The 27,934-nt window shown below is 41.4% G+C and overlaps 1 protein-coding gene across 2 annotated transcripts; it reads right to left on the bottom strand.

Moving 5' to 3' along the window:
• On the bottom strand, positions 1-26,604 carry LOC137279147 (leucine-rich repeats and immunoglobulin-like domains protein 1). 2 transcript variants are annotated; one of them, XM_067811624.1, is made up of 8 exons: positions 26,128-26,568; positions 14,844-14,977; positions 5,494-5,707; positions 5,054-5,083; positions 4,529-4,570; positions 3,148-3,438; positions 2,758-2,781; positions 1-2,459 (listed from the first exon to the last, which is right to left on the bottom strand). In XM_067811624.1, exons 1-8 carry the CDS (start codon positions 26,183-26,185, stop codon positions 2,344-2,346), a joined length of 909 nt encoding a protein of 302 aa, XP_067667725.1. In that variant the 5' UTR covers positions 26,186-26,568; the 3' UTR covers positions 1-2,343. The 2 variants fall into 2 exon arrangements, with proteins under 2 accessions (XP_067667725.1, XP_067667726.1); XM_067811625.1 differs by lacking the exon at positions 4,529-4,570 and having other exon boundaries at positions 26,128-26,604.
• Between the last annotated feature and the right edge of the window lie 1,330 nt (positions 26,605-27,934).

Below are 27,934 nucleotides of genomic sequence, written 5' to 3'. Positions count from 1 at the left end.
TGTCCATTTCAAATTTTATTTTCAGTGTATGACAACTCGAGTTTTGATGAGGATATTTTGTTTCTATCAGCAACATGTGTGACAATCGAGAAGGTGAATGTCACAATGCATACTCCTTGAGCACTGAGTGGACTAATAATTATTCAGCTGCATGTCTACAAGTTAGATTATTGTTACAATTCAGCTTAGTCCAGGCCACACATTTCGGAATCACGCTCATCGGCAAGTAACAAACAAAAGCATTGTTTGACATTTAAAACTCTTACGACACAATATTCGAGATATTTAAACCATAGAAGGAAATCATTCCTTGAGGAAATCATACATTTTATGTGAAATCCTAGATAAAAGGAGGGTATTCTAACCGAAAAAGAAACAGGATTCAAGCACAGTATTCTTAAGTTGTCAATGTCCACTTGGTGGATATGGCTGTATCGGAATATACGAACCATCCACAGAAAACCGTATGTGGCATAGCACACAGCATTAATGTCATATACTAAAGTCGATACTTGTGACATTTCGATTTTTTCTGATAGCGAGCGTGCTGCAGTTTCACTACTATTATCTGAATCAGAACACCATCAGCTCGCGCACACGCATCACATTCCACAACCCTGTGTTGTAGGAGGCCGGTTTTGTGATATACATGGAAATAGTACACTGTCTGGAAGTGTTGTTTTTTATCTGGATGGTCATGTTCGGATTATTTCAAGAGACGCATCAGTAATAAATATCGCGATACAGAGCACATTCTCGACTGCTGATTCACAGACGGCACCGGATATACCATTGGTCAGAGAATCGATCAAGTCAACTCTCCCTGTTGTGAGCCTCACTCTGCCCATGATCACTGACCAGGAGTCACACAGACAAGTACATAGTTTCATATATACACATTTGTCTACGTTGTAATACTGTGGTATTTTATCGGCGCAATGACAAAAAGACAATAAATTATAAAAAATGAAAGGACATGTAATGACTGAAAGACAGACACAATGTATATGACGGCTCAACCACTAGTTGGTCTGTATATACAAATATGCACTTTGTCATCGAGTTCCAAATGGGGTCGACGTTGTTGTGACAGTGTAAGTATATTGGCATCTGTTATCTGGAAATGTCTGGGTTTGTTTCTGTTTGAAGTACCAGTATCTGGAACTATCCTATCAAATATTTTCGTAACCACCTAGACATACTTGGTACATAACAAAAAATGGGGTTGATATGTCTCACTTGTTATTTATCGTACAGGTAGAAATATAAAAGAAAAACGTAATTTGTCTATCTACGGTACATATTCCAATTTTGTGTTTGACCTATATCCCGTGTAATGACAGCTTGTGAGGCAGTGTAACAGCTGCTTGACGGGGCTATGTGTGCGTGTTAGATTCTATATTTCTGATTTGGTTATTCACCTTCACAGCAGCACTGTTTATGAGTTGACATCAGAGGTCGTGATATATCTGTTGGAAGCTCTATATGCTATAAATAGATCGGGTATTCCATGAAGGAGTCTGCGAGGTGACCTCCATCTGATTGATATGGAAATGTTTTGTAGCTCAGCTACACCACGACTGTGATATAGTCATCATGTCTAATGTTTAAGTATTGGTCCGTGAGGAACACCACGAAAACACTGAGACTTCCATTGTCTGAAATATTGCCGTCTGGATCATAAGTGGAAATCATGACATTTCGACGGCAAACATAAGTTCCCAATAGATGGCCGAATATAATATAATTTGAACGCTTGTTCTTGACGTCTTCGATGACAATGAGTGTCGGCGTGCAATCCTTCTAGCTAAGATTATGCCAAATTTCATGTCGAAACCATCACTTAAATTGTCTGGTATATGTCAAACGTAAATATGTGTACAATGACGGAAACCTCTCTGTTGTGTTTCAAATATTCTGTTTTTGTCAGTCACATGTCTTGTAACATAAAGATGGCGGCTCACTAATGTGATGGCGACACACTGACCTGATACACGACACATGTTTTGATCAATGACTGTACATGGATAAACAGGAAGGCACAGTGTTCATGTTTCATATTCAATATTGGAAGGTCTACAAATTCACAACGGCGACGACAACCAACCACGTTTCATGTCCTGGCTGACAACGTCTCATTTGAACATGACGCGTTAAACTTCCGTGACGTCACAGTCCAGTCACTTCAGGCACTGCTGATGACAAGAGAACCTCTCTTCTATTCGAACATTTTTCACGGAGTATATCTCTGTATTATACATCCAGGTGTTTTGTACCGCACGTTTCACAAGACAGCGAAACCAAGTTTTACCAGCGACCAGCAACTACAGATAATTGTCGGTATCACGTTACTGTCGTCCACAGGGTTAGCAAGTAGACCAGAGTAATCAAATCACCACACATAACCGGAGCTGTCGAATCTCCCGTAGATCCAATCCAATTGTATTTATCTGATTTGTCTGCAACGGAAATGACAGTAGTTGAATCGATCAACACAATAGATTGAAGGCAACGATAGGTGTACCATATGGTTTAACAGCGATCACTAGTGGGACTACCTTCAGTTTGTAATAGCAGCACGCGAAGTTAAGTAATTGTAGACCACATTCTACTGCAAGTCAGTCACACAACTCATATTCTCCACCCATCATGGCATTTACAAGTAGACTTAGAATCGAGGCAAGTGATACAAAAAATCTCTCAAGTTGAAAATTAATACTTTCATTGCAAAAAAGATCTTTGAACGTTAATACTCACGTCTTTTGACGTTGTTTGTATGCGCTGAAAGAAGAAATAAGGATCAGTGAAATACATATTATGGTCAAATCACAAAACCCCACATAACGGTTAGCTTGAGATTGAAACGTGCTTCTAATAAAGAGTAAAGTGAATGGCACACTTGACATTTAATATTATCCACCATTTGAAATTCAAACCTGCATTGTTTTCATCTTTCATCTGGGGAATGTAGTGCATATTTAGACATAAATCTAAGGTGCATTTTAACCTTTGAATTGCCATGTTTATTGACAATAGAATACATTATGATAGGCAATTTAAACTGGCTATCCTTTGTTGTTGGCCTCTCGATACATGCATTTCTTTCCGCCAAGTACACGGCGGTAAAAAGTGTGTTTTCGTTATTACCATTCAAGACATTGACCCTTAAACTGGTGATCTGGAGTCCCGAGGTTCGGCATATGTAGACCCCTGCATCATTCATGTCGGCGTTCTTGATCTCAAGAATGCTCACAATTGTCTTTGTTGTCAAGGAAACGCGTTTTTGAATAAATATTCCGTTTCCATAATTGGTGGAAAGTTTATCCCCGTTTTTAAACCAGTCCAGATCATCGGGTGGATGCTCTTCGCCCGTGGCGTTGCATGTGAGGTTTATTTTCTGACCTTTCTCCACGTACTTCTCTCCGCTGATGCGAATGTCTGAAAAAACACTGTATCGTGAATATCCAGAATAGCAAAGACAATCTTTTATGAATACAATAAGTGTCGTGGTATAGGTATATTTTGGGCAGTCTCCTTCTTCAGCCAAGCGACCGCAACCATGCTTCTTATGACGGTACCTGAAAGTCGCAGGTTTCCTGATCACAGGTTCGCTTGTCGTTGCAGTAATGCATTCGAAGGCCAAGCTAATGTAAAGGTATGGTATATATCTGACACAACTTTGCTCGTGTAATACTGTAAAACACAACAGACTGAACGCATGCTACAGGAGAGAAACTGATATACTACAGGACAGAAACTGATATACTACATTAAAGAGACTGATACTACATGACAGAGACATATATACTACAGGACATACTGCCCTGGACCTGGGTCCCGCACTTTGTAGGTATATATATACGCTGAACAAGATTACTTTGTCTCACGAACACGCTACCAACGAGGGTATGCGTATTCATGCAGAGACGGTAATCGATGGAGAAAAGTTTCAGTACAAGCCATGCAAATACTACTTACTGGGCACCACATGGGACAGATGATATGTGGAAGTAAGGTTGCCAGTGCTGTAGAGACATGAATACAGTGTGGAAAGGAGGAGGGGAAGAAACATGAGCCTTCGTGTTTGGTACAACGGTGTAACAGTTCACCTAACTGCAGATTTGCTTTCTAAGTTTACACTTGACAGTACGTGCGCCGTAATAACTGGCCACGTACTGTGAAACAAGGCGACAGCAACAGCTGAGAGCAGAATATGAACTATATGCGGTCTTCTTTTATGAGACGATTACATGAATAATTATCTTTCAAAATTTACATTTGGTGTTAAGAATGTGGTGAGTAGTTCCTGTGACATTCTACGTAGTATACAAGCAGATGGTTCCGTGTGGATCACACATGTAGGAATGTGACAACACAGACAAACATACACACGCACACCGTGCCCTCTACAGGCCATGCATAATAGCATGCATTAGATAGTACCACTGTGGGGATCCATGCGATGGGAGCTACTCAGTAACATAGCCAGAGAGATAATCCACTACTGTTTAACATGGGAGAGAGTTACCGTAAATAACACCACTTGTGTTTCGGTGTTTTCGTGCTTCATCTGAAATCAGCGTCAAATTACTGGTGGTCATATTGCTGAACAACATTCCTGATTCTTGACATATGAATCCATTATTAATGCAAAAGCGTTCCCTACATGACGTGTGTTCATTGCTCTAGTTTCCTGTCGTTATTCTCAACATCTCTGATCACATACTGATGGCGTCTAAGAAAACTATCCATATACTGGCCCAGTAATTGTCACTGCAGTGTAACAAAATCCCTTCGGTTAACATGAATCCCTGTGTGACAAGTTAGTGTCATTGTGTTCACTACAGTTTAACACAAGCACAGGCAGTTGTGGCCAAAGACACGATCCCAGCACAAGCGTACGTACCTTTAGTTTTTGTCATCAGTATATATTTGATTAACTTCCATGTACACCTCTCCCAGGCTACTGCACTGGTATTATGACAGCGTTTAGATAAATGCTTATTAGTATAACTAAAATATGAACACAGTGTACTGTTAAATGCTGTCTCACCTGGATTTCCGCTGTGTGGTGTCTCCGACACTGAAAAATAATGTTCCGAGGTAAACTTTGTGTCGCAATCTACGAAAGAGTTCATGTCATAGGTTTAAGTATGTAGTAGACCTCGACAAGAGACGCTGGAAATGCCAGAGGTACCAAAGATATTATCATGGTAAAGGCCATCTGACGTGGAGGAGATTTCTCCCTAGCTTTATTTGCAATTGAATAATACAATGTGTACAAGGTACTGTGGTAAAGAAGAGCATATATGTTTCCACATTATGTTTAAGTCATAAACGCCTGTGTCGTTGGAAGACAACATCGTATGAGGCAAAACAAGCGGAATGAAGTGCTTTTTTAATGGTTACAGAAATGGCATATCCTTGATGAACTAGAGTGCCTCATATAGATGGGACTATGAGCTAGAGGTAGGGACACTGTAACCGACTGACCTTCCACTGTGAGGTAGACATGGTGACGGAGATGGCGGGCCTGGGAGCTCACCTGGCACTCATACATGCCTTCATCATCAACACGCACACGTTTTATCAACAGATTCCAGTTCTGATGAAGCGGAGTGTGCTCTATCATGACACGCTTGTCGTCCACAAATGTCCGCTTACCAATCGTCAGCGGGTTGGACTCGGACCCTCGTCGCCAAATGACCTGCAATTCAAAATGGAAACATTGGATTCATTTCATGAATATACAACCTGTACAATCACAAGTGACACCGTGACGTTCTTTGAAAGGCATTTCGAAGTTAGACGACCATGAATTTGTGACACGTTTAATGAATACCAACTTGAATTGTTGAATGTCGGATGACCATAGATGATCACCAGAGAGTCCTGCGCGTCATCTACTATGAAGAGACAAACTCCTGAATATCACGTGATACCGCCGCTATTCTCAAGTGAATCCCCTATTCCACGTGGCCTACACCCGATCAAACTGCCTATGTCAACGTGGTTAAGTCCAGAGCAGATCTAAGTCCGATGGAAGTGGTGAGTGTTGAGTTGTGGGTTGATGCAGACAGCGATAGGTACGCCGCCCAAGGATGTGTCATGGGTGGCAAGCATTGGCGGATCCAGACAGGGATCCCCCTACCTCCCTGAAAATGACTTGATCACATAGACAATGACCATTGAAGGTATTTTTTGCTCCTTAGCGAAGCCACAGTGGGGTCCAGGGGCATCAAACCCCCTTCTGAACCCAAAACCAAACCCCCACCCCACCCCCGCAACCCCAACCACCCAAGCCAAACAACATCCCGTCCCTTTCCCTTCACACGCCTCCAACTCCACCTCCCCTTCATAATACCTGTGTCCGCCAATAACAAGTCTTTACTAAGTGACTGTCCCAGTAAGTTTCCGTGTCATTCCCAGGAGGACGACAGCTGAAAAAGGTATTATTCGTTGCCACAGTAACCGTATCGCTAACAATCGTGTGACATCATAATACTACGCTTCCAGAGGCGGAGTTCGAAACCGTTCGATTAGCTGGGTTTTGAGTTCACGAAGTAGACATTTATTTAACCAGCTTCCACAAACTGATTTAAACTAATTTATTCATGGGCTCGTTTGCATACTCAACATAAGCATAACTAACCATTTAACCAGTGGCACTAGATTGTAATATTTCACTAATTTTCAAAATCCAGTCTACAGCCATGTTGTTTACATGTCATATAGTCGGTAGCGAGCTTCCATATAACATATAATGATATTTTGTACATTCAATAAAGCAGTAAGATAAATACGTTGTATGCTTCTCTCTCGGGTAATACAGTCTGATGTATGCCTCTTTTGCTACAGTGTTATTCCTCGTCGACCGGCTCGGGTGACACTGCTACAAAGACGCGTACATCAGACCGCAATACCCTCGAGTGAAGGCTACATCTTATTAAGGGATTGTGCCAGTGACAGTGATTCTCTCCCCCCCCCCCCCCCCCCCCCCAAACAGAACAAACGTTCTGTCTATGTTAACTATTCCGTCCATGGCACAAAGTCTTGGGCGCCTGTCAAAGAAGTAAGAGCAACGACAATTGGTCGAGCACTGCCGCTGTTGACTGCACCGAAATAGTCCGGGATAGAACACTGGGTCGTCATACATACAGGTTCCGCCCCTGCAGCCGACAGCATATCGCCTCTGTACTGTCACGTACACCTGAGAAACACTTTGCCAACATGAGACACACTTTGACATTGGTTTAGTAGCCAGTCGTGTTAATGAGCGCAAGTTGTCGGCCTTTCTTGACCAGATCGACTTCTGTCACAATGACATTTGTATGCAAATTTGAGGCTGTAATATGCAGCGTACTGACTGAACTGAAACAGCAAGAGCTTTGTCCGAATTCAAGCATGCCAACTGCACAGACTGCATGTCCAAACCCGTTTAATTGAGTTTAAAACAATATGACAATTTTCATCGTGTAAATGAACAACCATGTAAATTTTCTACTGCAAATTTCGAATTTTAAACCAACATCGTGAAAATGCACATCGTGAAAAATACTTGCACGAAACTGACGTAATTACACAAAATTCATAACGTGTTTAAAGGAATCATCATTCTCTAAATCGATATACAATCATACAACTTGGATCCGAAATAATACCGGTCCAAACTTGAAATTCCCTACTCTTTTTCAGAGTATACAAATGCAGTCTCCCCAACGAAAGAAAGGCCACTGTGTGTTTTTAAATATTTAATACTTATACGAATAGTTTTAAATATATAATATAATTTCCAACCAATAACACTAAACACTGATCTACTGATTCGGAAGAGATAACGCTAATCTACTGATAATAATGTTCAGGAAACATATACCATGCTCCAGTGACGTCTTATTTGGCCATGAAAAGTCAAACGAACACACAGAAAATGTCACTGTCATAAACAGTTGTGAACATGTAAACATAAGTGAATCTACCTGAAGGCCCTAATCTACAATTTTAAGTTTTATCATTGCGGTGAGGTGTATACAGGGTGTTAATGGGTCATGTGTTTTGTCTAAGGACTCGGTGACACGGAAGATACAAAACTCCGTATACCCCGAATCATTAAGCAGCCTGAAGTTAGCAGCGGGTTCGTGTTTCGTTATTCGCTTTTCGAATAACGAATATCGTGCTAACAGCGGGTTCGTTATTCACACGCTCTACATGGAATCTCTATAGTAGTTCTGTCATGTACACTGAACCTCATGTAATAACACACTGCGGGATCCATTCACACGTGTACCAAATGTGCGTGAGGTGTTTATTATTCACAACCTCTGAATAACGAAAACCTTCACTGCTTTCATTATTCGATGTATGCCCATCAATTCCTTCAAATATGACATACAAAGTATGCCACACCGTATGTACAGCGGGTTCGTGTTTCCTTATTCGCTTTTCGAAGCTAGCCGCGGGTTCGTTATTCAAATGTCCTACATGGAATCTCTACAGTAGTGCTGTTATGTACACATAAACTCATGTAATAAAACATTGGGACGTATATTCCCAGGTAGACCAAATGTGCATGAGGTGTTTAGTTATTCAGAACCTGCGACAATAACGAAAAACTAATTGCACCTATGTTCATTATTCAATGTATGCCCGTCAGTTCTATCAAATCTGAGACAGAAAATATGCCATAGTACTGTTTAGTTTTTCATTATTCAGAGATTCTGTATAATTCAACAGCCATGCACATTTGATTCACCCGCAGTCTTATATTTCACGAGTTTATGTGTATATGACCGAACAGCTATAGAGATTCCATGTGCAGTGTTTGAATAACGAACCCGCTGCTAGCATGTTATTCGTTTTTCAAAAGACGAATAACGAGTAACGAACCCTCTGCAAATACCGTAGACTGTCATTGTTTGACATTTGATAGAACTGGTGGGCATACATTGAATAAGAAACCCAGAGCTGCTAGTTTTCCATTGTTCAGAGGTTCTGAGTGATAAACACCCCATGTACATTTGGTACACCTGTGAATGGATCACGCTGTCTTTTACTGCATGGGGTTCAGTGTATATGACAGCACTACTATAGGCATTCCATATACAGCGTTTGAATAACGAACTCACGGCTAGCACGTTATTCGTTGTTCTAAAAACTAATAACGAACCACAACCCTCTACAAATACGGAAGACTCTATTTGTCTTATATTTGATAGAATTGATGGGCATACATTGGATAACAAGCCTAGTTATGGTCCGTTTTTCGTTATTCAGAGGTTAGGAATAATTAAAGACCTCATGCACATTTTGGTACATATGTGAATAGACGCCTCAATGTTTTGTTACATGAGTTGATGTGTACATGACAGCACTTCTGTAGAGATTCCAAGTAGAGCATTTGAATAACGAACCCGCTGCTAGCACGTTATTCGTTATTCGAAAAGCGAATAACGAAACACGAACCCGCTGTAAATACGGTATGGCGTACTTGGTATGTCATATTTGATAGAATTGATGGGCATACATCGAATAGTGAAAGCAGTGAAGGTTTTCGTTATTCAGAGGTTATGAATAAAAACCATCTCATGCACATTTAGTACACGTGTGAATGGATCCCGCAGTGTGTTATTACATGAGGTTCAGTGTACATGACAGAACCACTGTAGAGATTCCATGTAGAGCGTGTGAATAAAAAAACCCGCTGTTAGCACGTTATTCGTTATTCGAAAAGCGAATAACGAAACGCGAACCCGCTGCTAACTTCAGGCTGCTGAATCATCATTATACTACACGGAATTCATCTTACCGAAAGTTTAAATCTCCCATTATGTAAATACATGTATATAACATTAAAACAAACTGAATTTCAATCATATATTTTATAAACATGGTACTGACAAGCCGATCCAAACCACTGGTTAACGATTCAATGACTGCCGTGGATGCTTATCTTGTTTGGTTTTTGTTTTGTTTTTTCTTTGTTTGTTTTTTTGTTTTGTTTCCTTGCTTTGTTTTTTCTTCCATTGGCGGTGTATAAATGATTTATTCCCACTCGAAGAGACTTATACCCGTTTTAGCGGTGCACCGGGCATAAAGGGTAATTTGTTCAGGGTCACATGAACAAATCACAGAAGGATATTCTTACATGAGGTAGGATGACATGTATTCCAAAAACACGGGTAGACTAAAAACATACACAATCCTGTGTTCACGACAAATCCCCTATTGACCTGAAAGGTTGGACAGTGAAAGCCAATTACCTTCAGCAACGTTGATACTGAAACTGTTGAAAGGGAATCGTGTTTCAAACAAAGTTACCATTAGAATGAATGAAAGCACGATAACATGGTAGTTGGGCCCTTTGGCTGCATTGACTTACCTGTCTTAAGTCAGTCAATTCAGCAACAATAAAAACTGTTTAAAAACTAAGTTGCGCGGACACATCCTGATGTGAAAGGAACTCGTCCGACATGCCTCTCGAAGATGCACCTGCATGCCATGTGTTCGATGACTCAAGAATTCCATCACTTCCTGGATGCAGGTACGCTTTTTGAAGATACATTCCTCTTTTACAATGATGTAAGTTGTGCCGTCAAAACAATTTTGTTTATTGATTAATGTGATAACAGTCGTCACACTGTAATTAGGACCACCCCTCAGTCAAGACGCAAATACTTAATACTGTATACCCGAAAGTAATATAACACCTTAATTCAAGCTGACAAGACAGTTGTTGTATTCCCACCAGTGAGATTACTGCAATATTGTGTGGTTTTATCATTGATGCAAAATTAGTTTTAGCTAGATGGGTGGAACACCGGATTTTCAGATAGGTAGAACACCGGATTGATAGATGAGTGGAACACGGGGTTGCTAGATGGTTGGTGTATTGAAGTACTAGATACATGGAAGTATGAGTTGCTAGGTGCGAGGAACGCCGGGTTGCTAGACACTTGGAACACCAGGGTGCTAGACTGGTGGAACACTGTGTGTTTCCAGATGGGCGAACAACGTCTGTGTTGTAGGGGGAAGATAACCAGGTACTTTAGCTGGATGTTGTAAAAGTATTCAACAATCGAGTGGCAAATAAACATATGCGATGATGGACATTCTCACTGACACGTTGTTAACATGCCTAACAGTGACCTACGCTTAAACAGATCAGCGGCGCAGTCCCTCCCCGTAATGGCTTTGTCTGCACCCTGACAGGGAGAGCAGTGTGGTTTCCAGTGGTGATCTCTAAGACTTTCCCTGTCGTCAACGATGCGAGTCTAAGCGCTACTCGAAATCTCATGGCAGTTTTATGGAACTAAAATCTGTCTTGAAATAGTATTGAATGAATCAATACCAAATCATTTCTCTCCTCCAAGGTGACATGCGCCATGATATTGTAAATCTTTGCATACACTAATAACATTTACCAAGCCGCCTCTTCTATCACAAATACAAACACAGACTGCCAATAAAACAACACGGGACTACAAATGAGCAAGCAATGCTATTAAGAGGTCCGAAATGTATATGACAATCGAGAAACTCGCATCCAATCATTCATCTGTGTAGATCAGGAACACGCGTGACCTGCAATAGGTTGATAGACATGGCCCTATCATTGTCCTGAGCTCAGAAAGACCAGACTTCCTGACGAGTCACTGAAGGTATTGGTAAGCGAGCCTGTGCAAGCTTTAGTGGCTTTAGGGTGCAGTGGTCTACTTGGTACTTAATCAACATTGGTCTGAGTGGCATAATGAGTCTGTAGTGTATAATGACTCAATAGCCGACTGACAGTACTGGAACGTAGTGAAGAGTGACATTATTGGAACAGTGTCCTGACTGACAGTACTGGAACAGTGTCCTGACTGACAGTACTGGAACAATGTCCTGACTGACAGTACTGGAACGTAGTGAAGAGTGATAGCATTGGACCAGTGTCCTGACTGACAGTACTGGAACGTAGTGAAGAGTGACATTATTGGAACGGTGTCCTGACTGAGAGTACTGGAACAATTTCCTGACTGACAGTACTGGAACAGTGTCCTGACTGACAGTACTGAAACAGTGTCCTTACTGACAGTACTGGAACGTAGTGAAGAGTGATAGCATTGGACCAGTGTCCTGACTGACAGAACTTGAACGTAGTGAAGAGTGAAAGTATTGGACCAGTGTCCTGACTGAAAGTAATGGAACAGTGTCCTGACTGACAGTACTGGAACAGTGTCCTGATTAACAGTACTGGAAGAGTGTCCTGACTGACAACTGGAACGTTGTGGAGAGTGACAGTGCTGGAAGAGTGTCCTGACTGACAGAACTGGAACAGTGTCCTGACTGACAGTACTAGAACGCTGTGGAGAGTGACAGTATTGGACCAGTGTCCTGACTGACAGTATTGGAACGTTGTCGAGGGAGACAGTATTGGACCATGGTCCTGAGAAACAGTATTCCATCGTGCTCTAGACAGTACAAACCGACAATACAGTGCTGGAGAGTGACAGTGCTGGAACAGTGTCCTGACTGACAGTACTAGAACGTTGTGGAGAGTGACAGTGTTGGACCAGTGTCCTGACTGACAGTACTGGAACGTAGTGAAGAGTGACAGTATTGGACCAGTGTCCTGACTGACAGTATTGGAACGTTGTGGAGAGTGACAGTGTTGGACCAGTGCCCTGACTGACAGTATTCCGTCGTGGTCTAGACAATACAAACTGACAGTGTTGGAACGTTGTCGAGGGAGACAGTATTGGACCATGGTCCTGAAAAACAGTATTCCATCGTGCTCTAGACATTACAAACCGACAGTACTGGAACGTTGTCGATGGAGACAGTATTGGACCATGGTCCTGACATGCAGTATATATTCCGTCGTGCTATAGACAGTATGGAGGTGTCAAGGTTTTGGAACGCAGTCTAGGAAGACAGTGTTGGACCATGGTCCTGACATGCAGTATATATTCCGTCGTGCTATAGACAGTATGGAGGTGTCAAGGTTTTGGAACGCAGTCTAGGGAGACAGTATTGGACCATGGTCCTGACATGCAGTATTCCATCATGCTGTCGACAGTGTTGACTGAAAGTATTAGAACGGAGTCCAGAGAGACAGTATTGGACCATGGTCCTGACATGCAGTATATATTCCGTCGTGCTATAGACAGTATGGAGGTTTCAAGGTTTTGGAACGCAGTCTAGGGAGACAGTATTGGACCATGGTCCTGACATGCAGTATATATTCCGTCGTGCTATAGACAGTATGGAGGTTTCAAGGTTTTGGAACGCAGTCTAGGGAGACAGTATTGGACCATGGTCCTGACATGCAGTATATATTCCGTCGTGCTATAGACAGTATGGAGGTTTCAAGGTTTTGGAACGCAGTCTAGGGAGACAGTATTGGACCATGGTCCTGACATGCAGTATTCCATCATGCTGTCGACAGTGTTGACTGAAAGTATTAGAACGGAGTCCAGAGAGACAGTATTGGACCTTGGTCCTGACAGGCGGTATTCCATGGTGCTATGAACAGTACAGACTGTTGCATGGTAGTGCATACTGACACACGGACTATAGAAACTGACTGTATTGTATTATGGTCTCGTCTCACAGTGGTGTTGATCAAGTCTTTTGTGTGACGTCTAGTTTTGAAGTGAGTATATATGAAATGCTTTCTCCCAGTATCCCTGACTTGTGGTGTTGAAGCAAGTCATGTATAAAGTAGCACAGTATGGCTGCATATAATCTTTCTCTGACGCCGAAGTTGTTGGTATATTAATGCAGCGTAACAAAGCACCAAACAGTCCCGGTAATTTTACACCCGTGTACAATGTTATGCATGCGGCCGCTCACACAGTCACACTACATTATCGATCTCGTGTTAACGAGAACGTCTAACAACCACGTCACGTGACAATCAACTCTAAATGAGATTTAATGATTTAGTATAATTTATATTTGTATTTCCAACGGGTAATTCGCATTACTTCACTTTATTACTTTGTGAACTGGCCATCAAGTACTACCACGCTGGCCCGCACTTGCTGCGAAGCTGGGATGCAAATGTAACCGTTGGTGGTAACAGTCTATCGCCGAATTATGACGGGGCAAGTTTAATGAGGATCTTTACCCTTCAGCCGGTGTTGTCTCATTTGTTATTGTTTAAAATGTTTCAAAGTTTTGCTTAATGTGGCACGACGTTGATACCTATGATGTCTGTTTCTAGTCAACTATTTGTAATTTACAGTAACACTTAATAATTGCACATTCTATTTCTGTGTATGCATTTATAGATTTGAGCGATTATGTTTCCTTGAGAACTGTTCATGGATGTTTACAACATGGATATGATAATCTGATGGGTTATGCGTAACAATGGCAAAAATGCCACGTGCAACACATTCAACCAGTAGTGATAGTGAGTGAGGCAGTCAGTGAGTTTTTAGTTTTACGCTGCACTCAGGAATATGCCAGCCAACCTGTGACAACATTCATTGCCACGAACCAATCTAGAGTGATGTACTTATAACCTCCTTTATCCGGCGAGTTGGTTGTTTCGTACATGAAGAGCTTGTACATGTAGATGTAACACATTTTACATTTTAGAGTACACTTTAACAGTAAAGGGGAAGTCGCTTGGGTGGGTTAGATGGCTAACTTTGCTAAGATTATGAAGAGTAAATTGAGAGGAAGGCACCAATTGAAGGGCATGGAATTAGTTTATATGTGTACAGGCGCGCATGTGTGTGTGTGTGTGTGTGTGTGTGTGTGTGTGTGTGTGTGTGTGTGTGTGTGTGTGTTTGGAACAAGGTGACATTGACTGCAGGATGTGCACAAACATTCTACTCAATGTCTTCACTTACCTTTTTGGTGCTCAAGTTATCGACCGCACACTCCAGCCGGGCAAGTTCTCCAACTTTAAACGTAAAATTACCCTTTGTTGGGATAAATTTCGGAAGCGGCACAAGTGTGGTCCCAATATAATCAAGTCCGATTGCTGCAAAAATAGGACACAACTGCATGTTAACAAACACAGTAACAAAATGAATACGAAGTGTGCGATGTATGAATAAATCGTAAAGCAATATAAAATTGTATATGTTTGGGTAATTACGGTAGACACTGGGAATATAACATGACACAATATCAGTACATGAAGTGCAAATTATATCCAAATTAAATTCGTTGTCCATAACTGAATTACAACAGGCATATGCGTAGGTGCAAATCAATACCAAGCCATATCCCATCGTGTATTTTCAATCTCAGGTTTAAAATAATATTTCGACACGTTTTATTCATTATGGAATTTGCCTCAGATTCTAGTTAGTGTAGAGTAGTTTACGTATATGTTATATCTTGAACTAAAACATATTGGACTCTCCACTGTTGATAGCAACAATTCTAAACTCAACAAGAAATACCTCTTTATCTCCCCCACATCACGAGGAAGCTACACCCCCACAAGACCATGTATAAACATTAAAGATCTTAATGACACACAGTTAATTGTTTAAGAACATCAGCATGTCATGCGATCAGAATGCATCTCCTCAAGCTAACCAGTATTATTTCAGAAATGTACTACCAGCACCTATATCTCGAGGATGGCGTCCACACATACCGTACAAAATTCCATTGGGAACCTGTCGCACGACATTTAAAGATATTTTACTTGGAAATGACTGAGCAATTCCAGTTTCCTTTTACCAGTTTCCACACCACATCTCATAATATTACAGCCGCATTGGTTGTACTTGAGTATCAAAGATCTTCAAGAAAACAGAATTGTCGATTATGTCAATTTTAGTGAGTCTTGTGGATATTTCTGAAACTGCCTTCTCATCTCTGCTTGATAAATCACCGATGTAGTTAGCTAGTTTACCTGCAGGCTAAAGAATCAGACTCGTGTATCTGTACCTCTTTGCTCTTACAGAACCAAACCACTTGTCGAGATGAACTATTCCCTTTCATTCTAAAACATCTTCCTAATAAGAAACACTAATGAAATCCCCATATACATGTCTGTAATATGCTTTAATATACCTTCTTATATATAATCATAATTATAATGTATTTCGACACAATATATGTCACGATTACAGTTACACTGACACATATTTCGAGTTTTCTTTAAACACAATGGCCGTTAATTAAGTAAGAAGATCGATATACACAGGTTAAATAGAGGGAGCCCCATCTCGTGTCCCTACAAGAACTGACATTTAGTAGGCTAGAGAGTGTCATACTGCAATCTGTAATATTACAGTAATTGTAATGAAGTCTGGGTGAGATAACCAGCGTTTGATGGTAGGGATAACGACCCCTGTAATCCTGGTCTGTTGACGAATCTCCCTGAGACGGGCTTGTGTATGGCTTGGGACTATGTATGGCTTGGGGTTGTGTATGGCTTGGGGTTATGTATAATAAGCAGGTGCGCCGATCTCGCTGTGGGTTTCAGAGAAATGTGGCGAAACTGATTTTCATATATCACACGAGACATCAGCATTTGTTACGCGTTGATCACCATGCATGGAATAAATTTGAATCCGATAATGAACAAAGAATCTTTTGTCTGCATGAGAATGTTTGAATATCACACCATGGTTTATACATTACTCAAAGAAAGATTACTCACGTCCACAATTCTCGACTGAATACATTTCACCTCCTCCCCTTCCCCTACCTGTGAAGCATATTGATACCTGTATTAAAAATACCATTTCTATTGTCACTAACAACCAAACCTGTTGTGCATGTATACAGTATGAAGTTACTTAGTATTAAGTATGTTTAGTGCACATCTTTTTGAGCTGGAAGTTAAGTTTTTATAAATGCGTCTTTTTTCAAAATGTTCAGACTTGAATAGAACAAACTTCACTATAAGGAAAGTCTCTGCGGTCTATGAATGTCTTGCCCATTATTTCTACAAGTTTGTATTTACACGTGTATTTTCGTAAAGAGGCAAAGGAAAAGTGGCTTCACAATACAAAATAAACAACATATTCAAATAAAGTAGATTGTGTTTATGAATATATATTAAAGGAACATTTTCTCAGCGGAAATCAATACATCGTGGTCTGAGAGCTAATCGTCTGTAAAACCGACTCATGATAAACTGTTAGAAACGAAAAGGATTTGGCATCTTGTAGTAAAATCAATTCTAATTTATTTTTTGTGCAGCTGAAAACTTGATCTTCTGTTTCTATTTCCGACAGTGCTCAAGACCTAAGTTGCATGTGGGCAAATCAAACTGTAAAGTTGTGCGCAGAAATTCAATTTAAAGCCGAATTCCCCCTGTAGTATAACCATTGACAAGATCCACCTGTTTCAGTAATCATTATGGAGACCTCCGTGCTATGATCTACATGTATATACGAGTGATGTAAGGGCCCTGCTGCTGCTCTCACCTAGGATACCTGCAGCATCACCACACTACCAAAAGCAATGGAAAAACCCAACGCGTCCATAAATCCACAGCCTAAAACCATTCCCTCGCCGACCCCAAACCCAGCTCTCAATTTCAGTAATGACAAAATTGAATACCAATTGTAAAATGTTCTTGCAGTGTTGAGAAACAGTAGCGCGGCCGCCGCCACGCCGTTCTTTTAGCCACGAGGGAGGACGTAGCCGTTTACCCCAATCGATACCGATAGGAAGGGGAGCTAGCCTTTTGCTCTCTCTCTCTTCAAAGATCAGAGGGGACTTGAAATCTAGTCGTGTTAATTTCACAAGTCAGCTGATAGTTCATTAAAGACGAATTGTGGAACTGAGGCATTAGTCAGTGTCCACAGACATTCGAGCACCTCCGATATAAAGTTTCGGGTTACCATGAGCAATTGGCTGCCCGTTATTGATTTCTCAAGAAGAATACGGGTCCCTAAACTGGGCCTCGCATTGCAATAAAGAAACTTCTTTTTGTTAGTTTGGTACCGTTTTTCACGAGGTGTTTGTTTTCGCTTTTCGCCGTTACTGAACCCCGCTGTGGGCAAAAATATGGATCTCTATCTAGACTTGGAAGTTGAAAAGCATCGCGGTTCATGGTAACTACCGGAATAACAGGGTATCCGTAACTGTTTCGGGTCTTTATGGAACAAACCACAATGACGATAAGAAACATATCATTGAATGTCAATAGAGGGTTGGATGGGGGTGCGTAAAGATTAAATATTTTTACCAGGGTTTTCTTTAAACTAAAATTTCATTGATCTTTTTGAGCGAAACGTCCTTCTGCGAGAGTGACGGAACACACAAATGTATATATAGTGTCAAGTGTCTAATTATTTTAGCTGTGTATACACAATATACAGAAGAACACCGCCGCTGGGAATTGTTTGCTGCGCACCCAAGTCTCATTCAGCGTTATTCAAGCTGAAGGAGGGCAATAATCGCAGCTGGACCAGACCATCAGGTGAATGGCGTCATGGACATCATGCATCAACCAGGTCAGCGAGAATGACCATCCCATTAGTCTGCTCTTGCGGCATGCATAACAAATTCCATGCCGGACTCCTTCTCTGGATATTTCAATCTCTCTTTATCATTCCTTGAATAACCTTTGCTCCTCTCAACTTCCGGATTAGACAATAATCGACGAATGACGACTGTATGTTTAATGTCACCAACATATTATATAGCCATTATAACACAACAATATGTCATGTTCCTCTCAATCAGAGATTACAATATAGCAAACAAGCCTCAACGTACTTATAACATACATTTTGATATTTGTCATTCCAAGGCATAATGGTCACATGTGTAGTTATAATTCCGAACAAAGTCCGCGGCCTGGTTTACGCAGAGGGGGACGGGGGTCAACGTGCCTTCCCGCCCAGTCGTTCGTTGACCTTCACACTAAGGCAGCCTCATGCGTTCCGTATCGAAGGAGGGATTGTCGAACGGTAAACGGAGAATACACTAGTAGTGTGGATAAAGGGTGTGTAATTGAAATGTCTGATTTATCAATGTCTTTTTTCGGAGATCAAATTGGACATTAATGGCATGATAACAAAAACCCAACTTGTCAATATCACACGCCAAGACATGGTTTAGCACTCATTGCGATTTGCCTTCACACACAATTCTAACGAAACCGAAACAGAAAACACAGTGCTTGGTGTTGTTCCAACTGTGAAGAGTGACAAGACCAAACCTAATGAGCTCAATAGAGTAAAAGCTTGTGTAGAATCAGACCGACAATTGATTGCTGTGTATAATACGCGCGTTAATGCATTTGTTGAGGTTTTTATCTACAACCTATAAAATGTTATTCTATGTTATTGGTTTTTCGTAGAGCCTTTGAATCCACGACTAAGCCAAACATGTCACCTTGTTAGTGCAATACCTGGTACTAATCGTAATTGTATTAGTTTAGGAGTAGTTACTGTACATTTACCACAACATTAGCTGTGAGTGGTGTGTCTAAATATGCAGCACTGCTATTGGTAGTACACTGTGGGGGCTCCAGATACAATATCCCATCACAAAACCATCATAACACTGCAGTGTAGCTGTAACCTTACACACATGTGTGTGTGTGTTTATGTGTGTGTTTAAGACAGCTATTACACGCGCCTTACACTAATGCATTCATTCACACATGTACCTCTGTCGATTGTGTAGTTATTTTTACCAGGTTAAATTAGTTTGAAATTCTTTTCTATGCTCGACTTAATCTAATACTCTCGCGGAGTTCCAGCCGAGCAGTAGGCATCTCTCCCGTACTGAACACATCTCTCTGAAACCAGTCATGTTCTGGGCATCACTATAATCAGAAGGCACCTGGCTACAACATTCAATGGGATGTGATCAATGTTTCGTTGAAAGAATTGATCGTTGACTATATTTGGAAGGGCGGTTTATTTTGAAAAAAAAACACCCATAAAACCTGAACTTTTGGGGGAACTTTTTAGTACGTATTTACTAGTTCTTTAAAAAAACGACAAAACACGTGCTTACAAGGAGCGATAAAAGTCAGCTGAATTGACATGCTTCCCGGTTCGCTGTAAGCAAGAAGTTGATAACTTACAACACACCTTTGAGACGACTGTCTGAACTTTCAAGCAAAACAGCGACTATCTTCAACAAGGGACCATGAAATATGACGTCATACACTGCCACATGTGACGGGCAGCTGATTGCAAAGGGACACTTTCCATAGCATACACTTCAGGAAAGGTTTCAGGAAGAACAGATATGAATACAAAAAACGCAAACACCCTTCACCAATCATATATTTCAATAAAAATATATTTATACAGACGTAACGATTTCTGCTTTACCTACGAAGTTAAGGGATTTACTTTAACAAATGCCTCAAACTTTAACTCCTGTGGTTTTCGAAGCTGAGTGGTTCGATAACGATGGTCGTGTAAAAACTGGGCTGTACGTCACATCGGCATTATCCCAGACATATAGTGACGAGATCACGTTTGCATTGATTACCGTTCTATACGTCCATGGTCGAAAATATAGTTTTGTCTCAAAAAGATTTATTTTCATTTCACTACCATTCTATAACAGAAAATGCCATAGCACAAAATAAAGAAGGAAGCAATTCGTTCTTCCCTTTTCAAAACTACAATTTAGGTTACATGTCAACTTCCCTCAGGTGATTTACGATCAGATGTCTGCTTATACGGGTACACAGGTCTTTCATATCTCGCAACATAATGGGATTTCCTTGCAGTCGAAAAGTCCACACAGTCCGGCAACACATGCTTGATGGTGAACACCCCATCGACTCACTGGGGAGACCCACCTCAGTACGTTTGAGTAAGACAGCTGACCAATACAACATCGTCGTAAAACTACCTCATCGCGTCGTAAATGACACCCCAAGTAGGTATAACCAGTTGTTGGCTTCAGTTAAGCAAAAGCAAAAAGATATGGCTACAAATGTATAACGTACGTTTATGCATGAAGTGTATGGTCACACACGGCCGCTCAAGTCAGTGAGTGAGGCATTCAGCATTGTTGTCGTATTGTCGCAATGTCGTAACAGTAGGTGTGAAACACAGGTTGGTATATTCAACATATGTCATATTTGGGATTTCACTTTCTTAGTAATGGCCTAAAGCTTGGTATAATGTCGCGTGGTCGTAACAGTGTGTGTGAAACACAGGTTGGTGTATTGTCGCAATGTCGTAACAGTGAGTGTGAAACACAGGTTGGTGTATTGTCGCAATGTCGTAACAGTGTGTGTGAAACACAGCTTGGTGTATTGTCGCAATGTCGTAACAGTGTGTGTGAAACACAGGTTAGTGTATTGTCGCAATGTTGTAACAATGTGTGTGAAACACAGGTTGGTGTATTGTAGCTATGTCGTAACAGTGTGTATGAAACACAGGTTAGTGTATAGTCGCAATGTCGTAACAGTGTGTGTGAAACACAGGTTGGTGTATTGTCGCAATGTCGTAACAGTGTGTGTGAAACACAGGTTGGTGTATTGTCGCTATGTCGTAACAGCGTGTATGAAACACAGGTTAGTGTATAGTCGCAATGTCGTAACAGTGTGTGTGAAACACAGGTTGGTGTATTGTCATATACGTAACTTCTGAACTAACTTACTGTTCTCGTGACCTGAAAAATTATGTGAAGGTCACCAAAATCGATTGGATGAAACTTGGTTTTGCATGTGAAAAAAATCAAGTGAATGGTACTTGAGATATCTCACGGACACAGGTAAAACGTTAAGTCCCTTCATAACCTTGAAATGAGATCAAGGCCAGGGATAATCTACAGCTATATATATAGTCTCACTGCTAATACTTTTTCCCTCAATGCGCGCGGCGGGGTATTAAAATATACTCACTCATCTCATACGACGGGTGATGCAACAGTTTATTATTATTTGTTGAAGCGATCTGGTTCGACTGGTGGCTACAATGAAGTGTTCTGGTTTGACACAGAAGTCACGACTACGCCTCTTTCCTAGTCTTGTGTGTATCAGTCACTGGGACACAAACATACTGAACACAGTTAAAACATTTGTCTACAATACAGGTTTGATGACGTCATCTTATATACTTAATATGATATTGATTAAAGTACGAAAGATTGCATATTAAAGACTGAATAGTTCATAGAATCAGCAAATAAAAATAGCACTTGTTTTGTATTTAAATTTTATGAATTATCTCTGAATAAGGAAAATAATTCCCATCATATGACTGCATAAACAACTTGATACAGCCGTAACATTGGACCCGAAGGTCAAGGTAGCTCTCTGTGCTGATTGAAAAATTAACAACAACCTTTGCCTGTTCACAATATAACCTGGCCTTTATGAGCAGGGATTTGTGAATCAGGGACTTTTTTATCAGTGGTCTGTATTAACGTCTCGAATAATGTTCAGCATTCACCAACAGAAGGGTTTTGATCGATTGAAATACAACATGAGTCGTGTCACATCTCAAGTTTGACTGTACTTCTCAAAGTAATAAGAAACTTGTTACAAAGTTAAAATATGACGTTACATCAGATAAACAGGGATCAAAACTGCCGATATTGAAACCACTGTAAAACATCTTAGGGTTTATTTAAGCAAAGCAGATCATCTTATAGTCTGAATGCAGATGTTGGTGTGCACGTACTAAACGTTTGAGGGTTCACTTTACATTCAGGTGGGAGAGGATAAAATTCATGTTGACAAGTGTCTACAGTTTTAAGTAGCAATTCCGAAATGATAAAGTTGGCCCATCCTGTGAATAAAATACCTCATACATAGAAAAAGACAAATGAAAGAAACCAAAACTGATGCTCACTAGCGACTGGGGACGCATACTCTGACGTGCATTAGAATATTCTGATTTTCTCCAGGCGGCACCTAATGTTCCCACATGCACATACTCCCTTTAAGAAAGTAGGGAGTCTTCATTTGTTTTTATTTACGATTAAAATATTTAGGAGATTTATCGGAGTCAATCAATATTGATATGATATTATTGAAAGTTTTGAGAGTGCATCACCATTTGCACTTCCTTACAACCATAGTTATTTGAAAGACCAGAGAACAACCAGTCTAGAGTATCTGTCACGTATAGACCAGAAGTAAATCTACATTGACACACAATCAGGTACCATGTTTACCCTGCCACCAGAGAACAACCAGTCGAGATTATCTATCAAGTCTAGACCATAAGTAAGTCTACAGTACCTTCATTATCGGCTATGAGAATGACAACCGCCCCCAAGGTACTATCCGGATATGACAAGTGACAACTGCCTTTAAAACGTTATCGGGGATATGAGAATGAGCACCACCTCCAACGTATTATTGGGATATGAGAATGACCACCGCCTTTACAATATTATTGACCACCGGTTCCCATTCATCACCATAGGCAGGGAGCAGGTATTGAGATACGTTAGGCTTCTATAGACAGAACACGTCCTTGCGTTTTGCTCTAACCTCATCTGCATCCCCTACCGAACACAGCAGCCCTGGGGAGGGACAGCACCTTTAAATCCTTCCCGTAATTCTATGATTAATCGTCTTTGGTTCATTAGCAGCTCATCCGTGTGTTCCACATGTGTTCAGTAGGTGGTGCTGGCTGTAGGCTAATAAAGTTGCCTCACTGAACACCTCAGGGAAGCGAAGAGCTGCCGTCTACAAGGCATACATAACCAAGCTGTATGTGGGAGAGGACAGACATACATGTAACAGATGTTCGGTCGGCTACTACCTCTGCTGAAATACACCGGTGTATTGTGACCATGGTCTCGTGGGTCGGCTACTCCAATTTTAGTAATGTCTGTGAAAATGTGAACAACACTGAGAAGCAAGACTTGCCATCCTATCATCATGTGGATGTTCGCTTCCACACAGGCGCGTAATGAACCGATACTGCGTCCTCAACTCAATAAACAATAATTGAACATCACAGCATCAGACCCAACCGAACAACTTCTGAAAGTAGGTAATTACATGAAATGTCAAGACACAGGGAACGGATTCCCCAGGTGATATATTGTTCCCCGCCACTAATATATACTTGACCCAGGAACCTCTACCAATCTACACAGATCCTATGTAAATGAAGCTTTTCATGCATATCAAAGTGAATTTAACATTCAGTCAGTTTGAGATAACTGATGAATCGCTTATCAAGATGCGAGGTACACATATATTGAGACAGAGGCATGCTTCACTAACTTGACCCCTATATCTGGTAAATAAAACCGCGATAATCTATTAGCATCTCATCTGGCGGCTAATCTCTGTTGCCCACTTCTGACTAAGATGAATGTTCCACCATGGTCCATAATTCCAAAAAGATTGTCGTTTTTTGTTCTTAATCAAATATACGGCGACTTGACAAATTGTAAATTAACGTAAATCCCGACTACAAGCCATTCATTTCCCCGATCTTCACTCAATCTGCACACATTAGACAGCTATCTTTTTTTCATTTGTAGGAAGCAAGAGTCATTACTGAATAACAAAGACTGTAAGCCTGACAAACTGATGTATAACGTCGACAGAGGCACGCGAACAAGATTCTATATTTCATCGTGGTTGATGGTCTGCAGGCTTACAGAAGATTTCCCTGTATGTTCCAATTCTTCTAGGCCGTCAATACTGAGACATCTGTCTATGACGAGTTCCAACATATCGGTGATAACATATGCCTTGTGGCACTCCGCTGCATACATTAAAGGCTTACAATTCCATGGCACTATTTCACCATAAAAATAAAAGGACATTTTATCACAGAGAAAATTGTTTACAAAAGACCCGTATTACTACTAGTTAAATATGTACGCAGGGCATTTATATACATATGTAATTAAAACATGCAATTGTTAAACTTTATATTGAAACGTGTCCAGATAAACTCAGATAAGAGTCTGCGTTTGAGACTTCCGACACGAGATCTGTGATGACATGGTCAATGGTAATCTAAGTAAAACATTAGAAACTTCATAAGTCATAAATGGGATAAATGAAGCATTTCTTGGTGAGATTACAGCCCCATTGTGTAGCTCTGCGGCTCGGATAGTAAGCAAGCAGTGGTGTATTGCTCTTGTTATATACCTGATGAGCATTTTATGAACGCTCCTGTGACAGGGATGACGTCGATGACGGCATGTCGCCTGACATGTGCTTAATGACCGCGACGTGTGCAGAGAGTGGCCCTAGCGGCGAAGGTACTAGTCGGTTGCAGCAAACTTTACTTATTTTACAGGACTGCTATCTCTGATATAATTTCGGTATTTCCGTGAACTGATAATGGTGTATTAGGACTCAAGTCTCGCATGTTGAGCGAGAAGGTAATATGAGGAAATCCTATTATTTCAGCACTAGACAGAACTAATGAGATTACGGTAGTAAACAATGTAGAAAATGAACATAGTTGATGTGTTGTAATATCAGGTAGACCCTTTTACATGTCTGGGCTTCGTGGGGTAGAAAGGAAATTACACGATCACATTCAAAATCCGTTATCAGGGTTGCTAGCGATGTCGAACACAAGCTAACAGGATCGCCTTAACGCTTGGCGATCACCTAAGGAAAGTGTCCCCCCGCCCTCTGAACGATTTCTCTATTACATTGGAGGTCTGTAGTTCAATATTGGACAAGAGTGCTCTCGCAGTAACCGTAATGATCGCAGTTCAGGAAAGTCGACAACAGGAGGGCGGAGGTTGTGGTGGGTATTGACAACTAGTTGACGTCTCCACGAGAATTATCATCGTGTGTTGTATCCAGCAGAATGACCGGGAAGTCCGTATGATCAGGCGGATTATTACCATCCGGTCTGTAAGCTATACATTATGGAAAGTAGGTTTAAGTATACATGACTGTTAATGCAGTGGCCTGCATATTACTAGCTAACTTGAGGCCTGGCAAGGATGAGTGAGTTTAGTTTCGACTAGTGCGTGTCTTTTGTTTGTTTCAATATTACGTCGTTTCCCACTTGTTTGATCTGCAACAGCTTGTGTACAACGCAAGGTAATAAGCAGTTTTATCTGCTAGTGGCGGAATATAGTCACTGTACACATGGCAGTCATAAGTTAGGTTAACAAAACAAGCAAATAACTTTTAACATAACTTAATAGACTGGAACTCTGACAGTGCAACATTCGTGACAAAATGCGATGTGGGAGATAGCTGTTTTATAAGTGATATTTACACAAACATACCTGTCACTTGCTCCAAAGCATATATTACTAGTATCAATCCATCAAAGTGTAATTCCATCTTGATGTGACTCTCTAGAGTGAGTCCCACGCCTCCGTCATCATCATCATCATCATCATCATCATCATCATCATCAACAACAACACTGAGAAATCAACTTCACAAGGAGCGCTGCCAAGATAATCCCTCACAGGTATCCACTGCGTCTATTATCCCGTTTGCGGAGCTCCGCCGGCAGGTGAGTGAGCATTCCCTCGCTGCCTCTATTACTGGTAAGTCGAGGATTCCGTTTGTGCCGCCAGTAATTAAGTCAGTTTCGTGTAGCGTTGACTGCTCGAGTTTACTGTATGAGCAGTGGGGCCCAATGATACAGCGCGCGGCGATCGGGTAAAGGCCATACCTCAAGTGGCGACCTTTTAAGTCGGTCTAAAGCGGCGACTGATCTAAGTTACTCGCGCGAATCGTTCGTATCTCAGAATAGGCGAGTCCAAGTTTTTATGCGGGGGTGTTACTTCAGCGACTCATAGCATTTGCAAATACCGGTCTGATGTTCGTTGAAATGTCAACACCGATTGATGACAATGCTGTTGAAGTCCTTTAATTTTATGTAACGAGTTCAACATCCTCTGTGAAGTCCTTCCATACAGTACAAGGAAGGTGGAGTTTGGATGGAATTATTAAGAGTGAGCGTGAAAAGAGAATTGAATCAATCAGCGCTTGGTAACGAAGGCGTTACCGGCAGAACTATTCCAGACGGGGGAATCGACCCTGCACAGCAGCCGTCTTCACCTCACCCATAGGAGGCTGGGAGACCAGCAAGTCAAACTCTCTTAAAGTCTCCAGAGTTGACGTGCCCAATATTTACGTTCTACTTAAACGGTGTCATCTGCACATGTAGGTGTGTTTGGGACGTCGTCTGTGTTGATCGTGTGCACATGGAGATCTCTAGATAATCTTCGCCGAACTAGTGTGAGTAGATCGTCATTATAGGAGGCCTGGGAGTCTCCGATTATCAAACATATAGATAGGTTCACCTACACGAAGCCTGTCCAGGCACGCCATATATTTATTATGTAATTTGTATGGGCGAGCGAATGTTTGGTCAAGATCAACAGTTGGGCCCACGGCCCTGGTGTCACGCTCAGATGTGTTAGGGGATAATACTTACTGATATTGGATTCAGTCTGTAGAGGTCGCGACCATTATTGTAAGTGTGTTCTCAGTACCTCAGTCCTTCTTCCAGAACCAGATATTCCAACTGCACTGTATTAGAGCGAGTATGGGCGATTGTGTGTACGCGTGTTCGTGCTATGTGTCTGTGCGTGTGTGTCCGCATGACTAGACTGGTGCGCGTGTGTGTCCGCATGACTAGACTGGTGCGCGTGTGTGTCCGCATGACTAGACTGGTGCGCGTGTGTGTCCGCATGACTGGACTGGTGCGCGTGTGTGTCCGCATGACTAGACTGGTGCGTGTGTGTGTCCGCATGACTGGACTGGTGCGTGTGTGTGTCCGCATGACTGGACTGGTGCATGTGTGTGTCCGCATGAGTGGACTGGGGTGTGTGCAAGTTGGAATGGGTAGGTGACGGTCTGTGTTGTGTCCTGCAGAGAATATTTTTCACATTTTCTTCACTACAGACACTTCTCGGATTTCTCCACTTGATTAAATGTTATTCACGTCGTCAATCGTAACAAAAGATATAATAATCTACGTATATGTATCGATACAACACACTTCGTGTCGAAGGGATGGTTACCGCCACAGAGTGACTGTACAGTCTTCAATATCCTAGACACCACGCCTGCTGT

Source organism: Haliotis asinina, chromosome 3, assembly GCF_037392515.1.
Source record: "Haliotis asinina isolate JCU_RB_2024 chromosome 3, JCU_Hal_asi_v2, whole genome shotgun sequence".
Lineage (NCBI taxonomy): Eukaryota > Metazoa > Mollusca > Gastropoda > Lepetellida > Haliotidae > Haliotis > Haliotis asinina.
The sequence above is the reverse complement of the archived record's forward strand: the minus strand, read 5'-3'. Positions and strand labels throughout refer to the sequence as shown.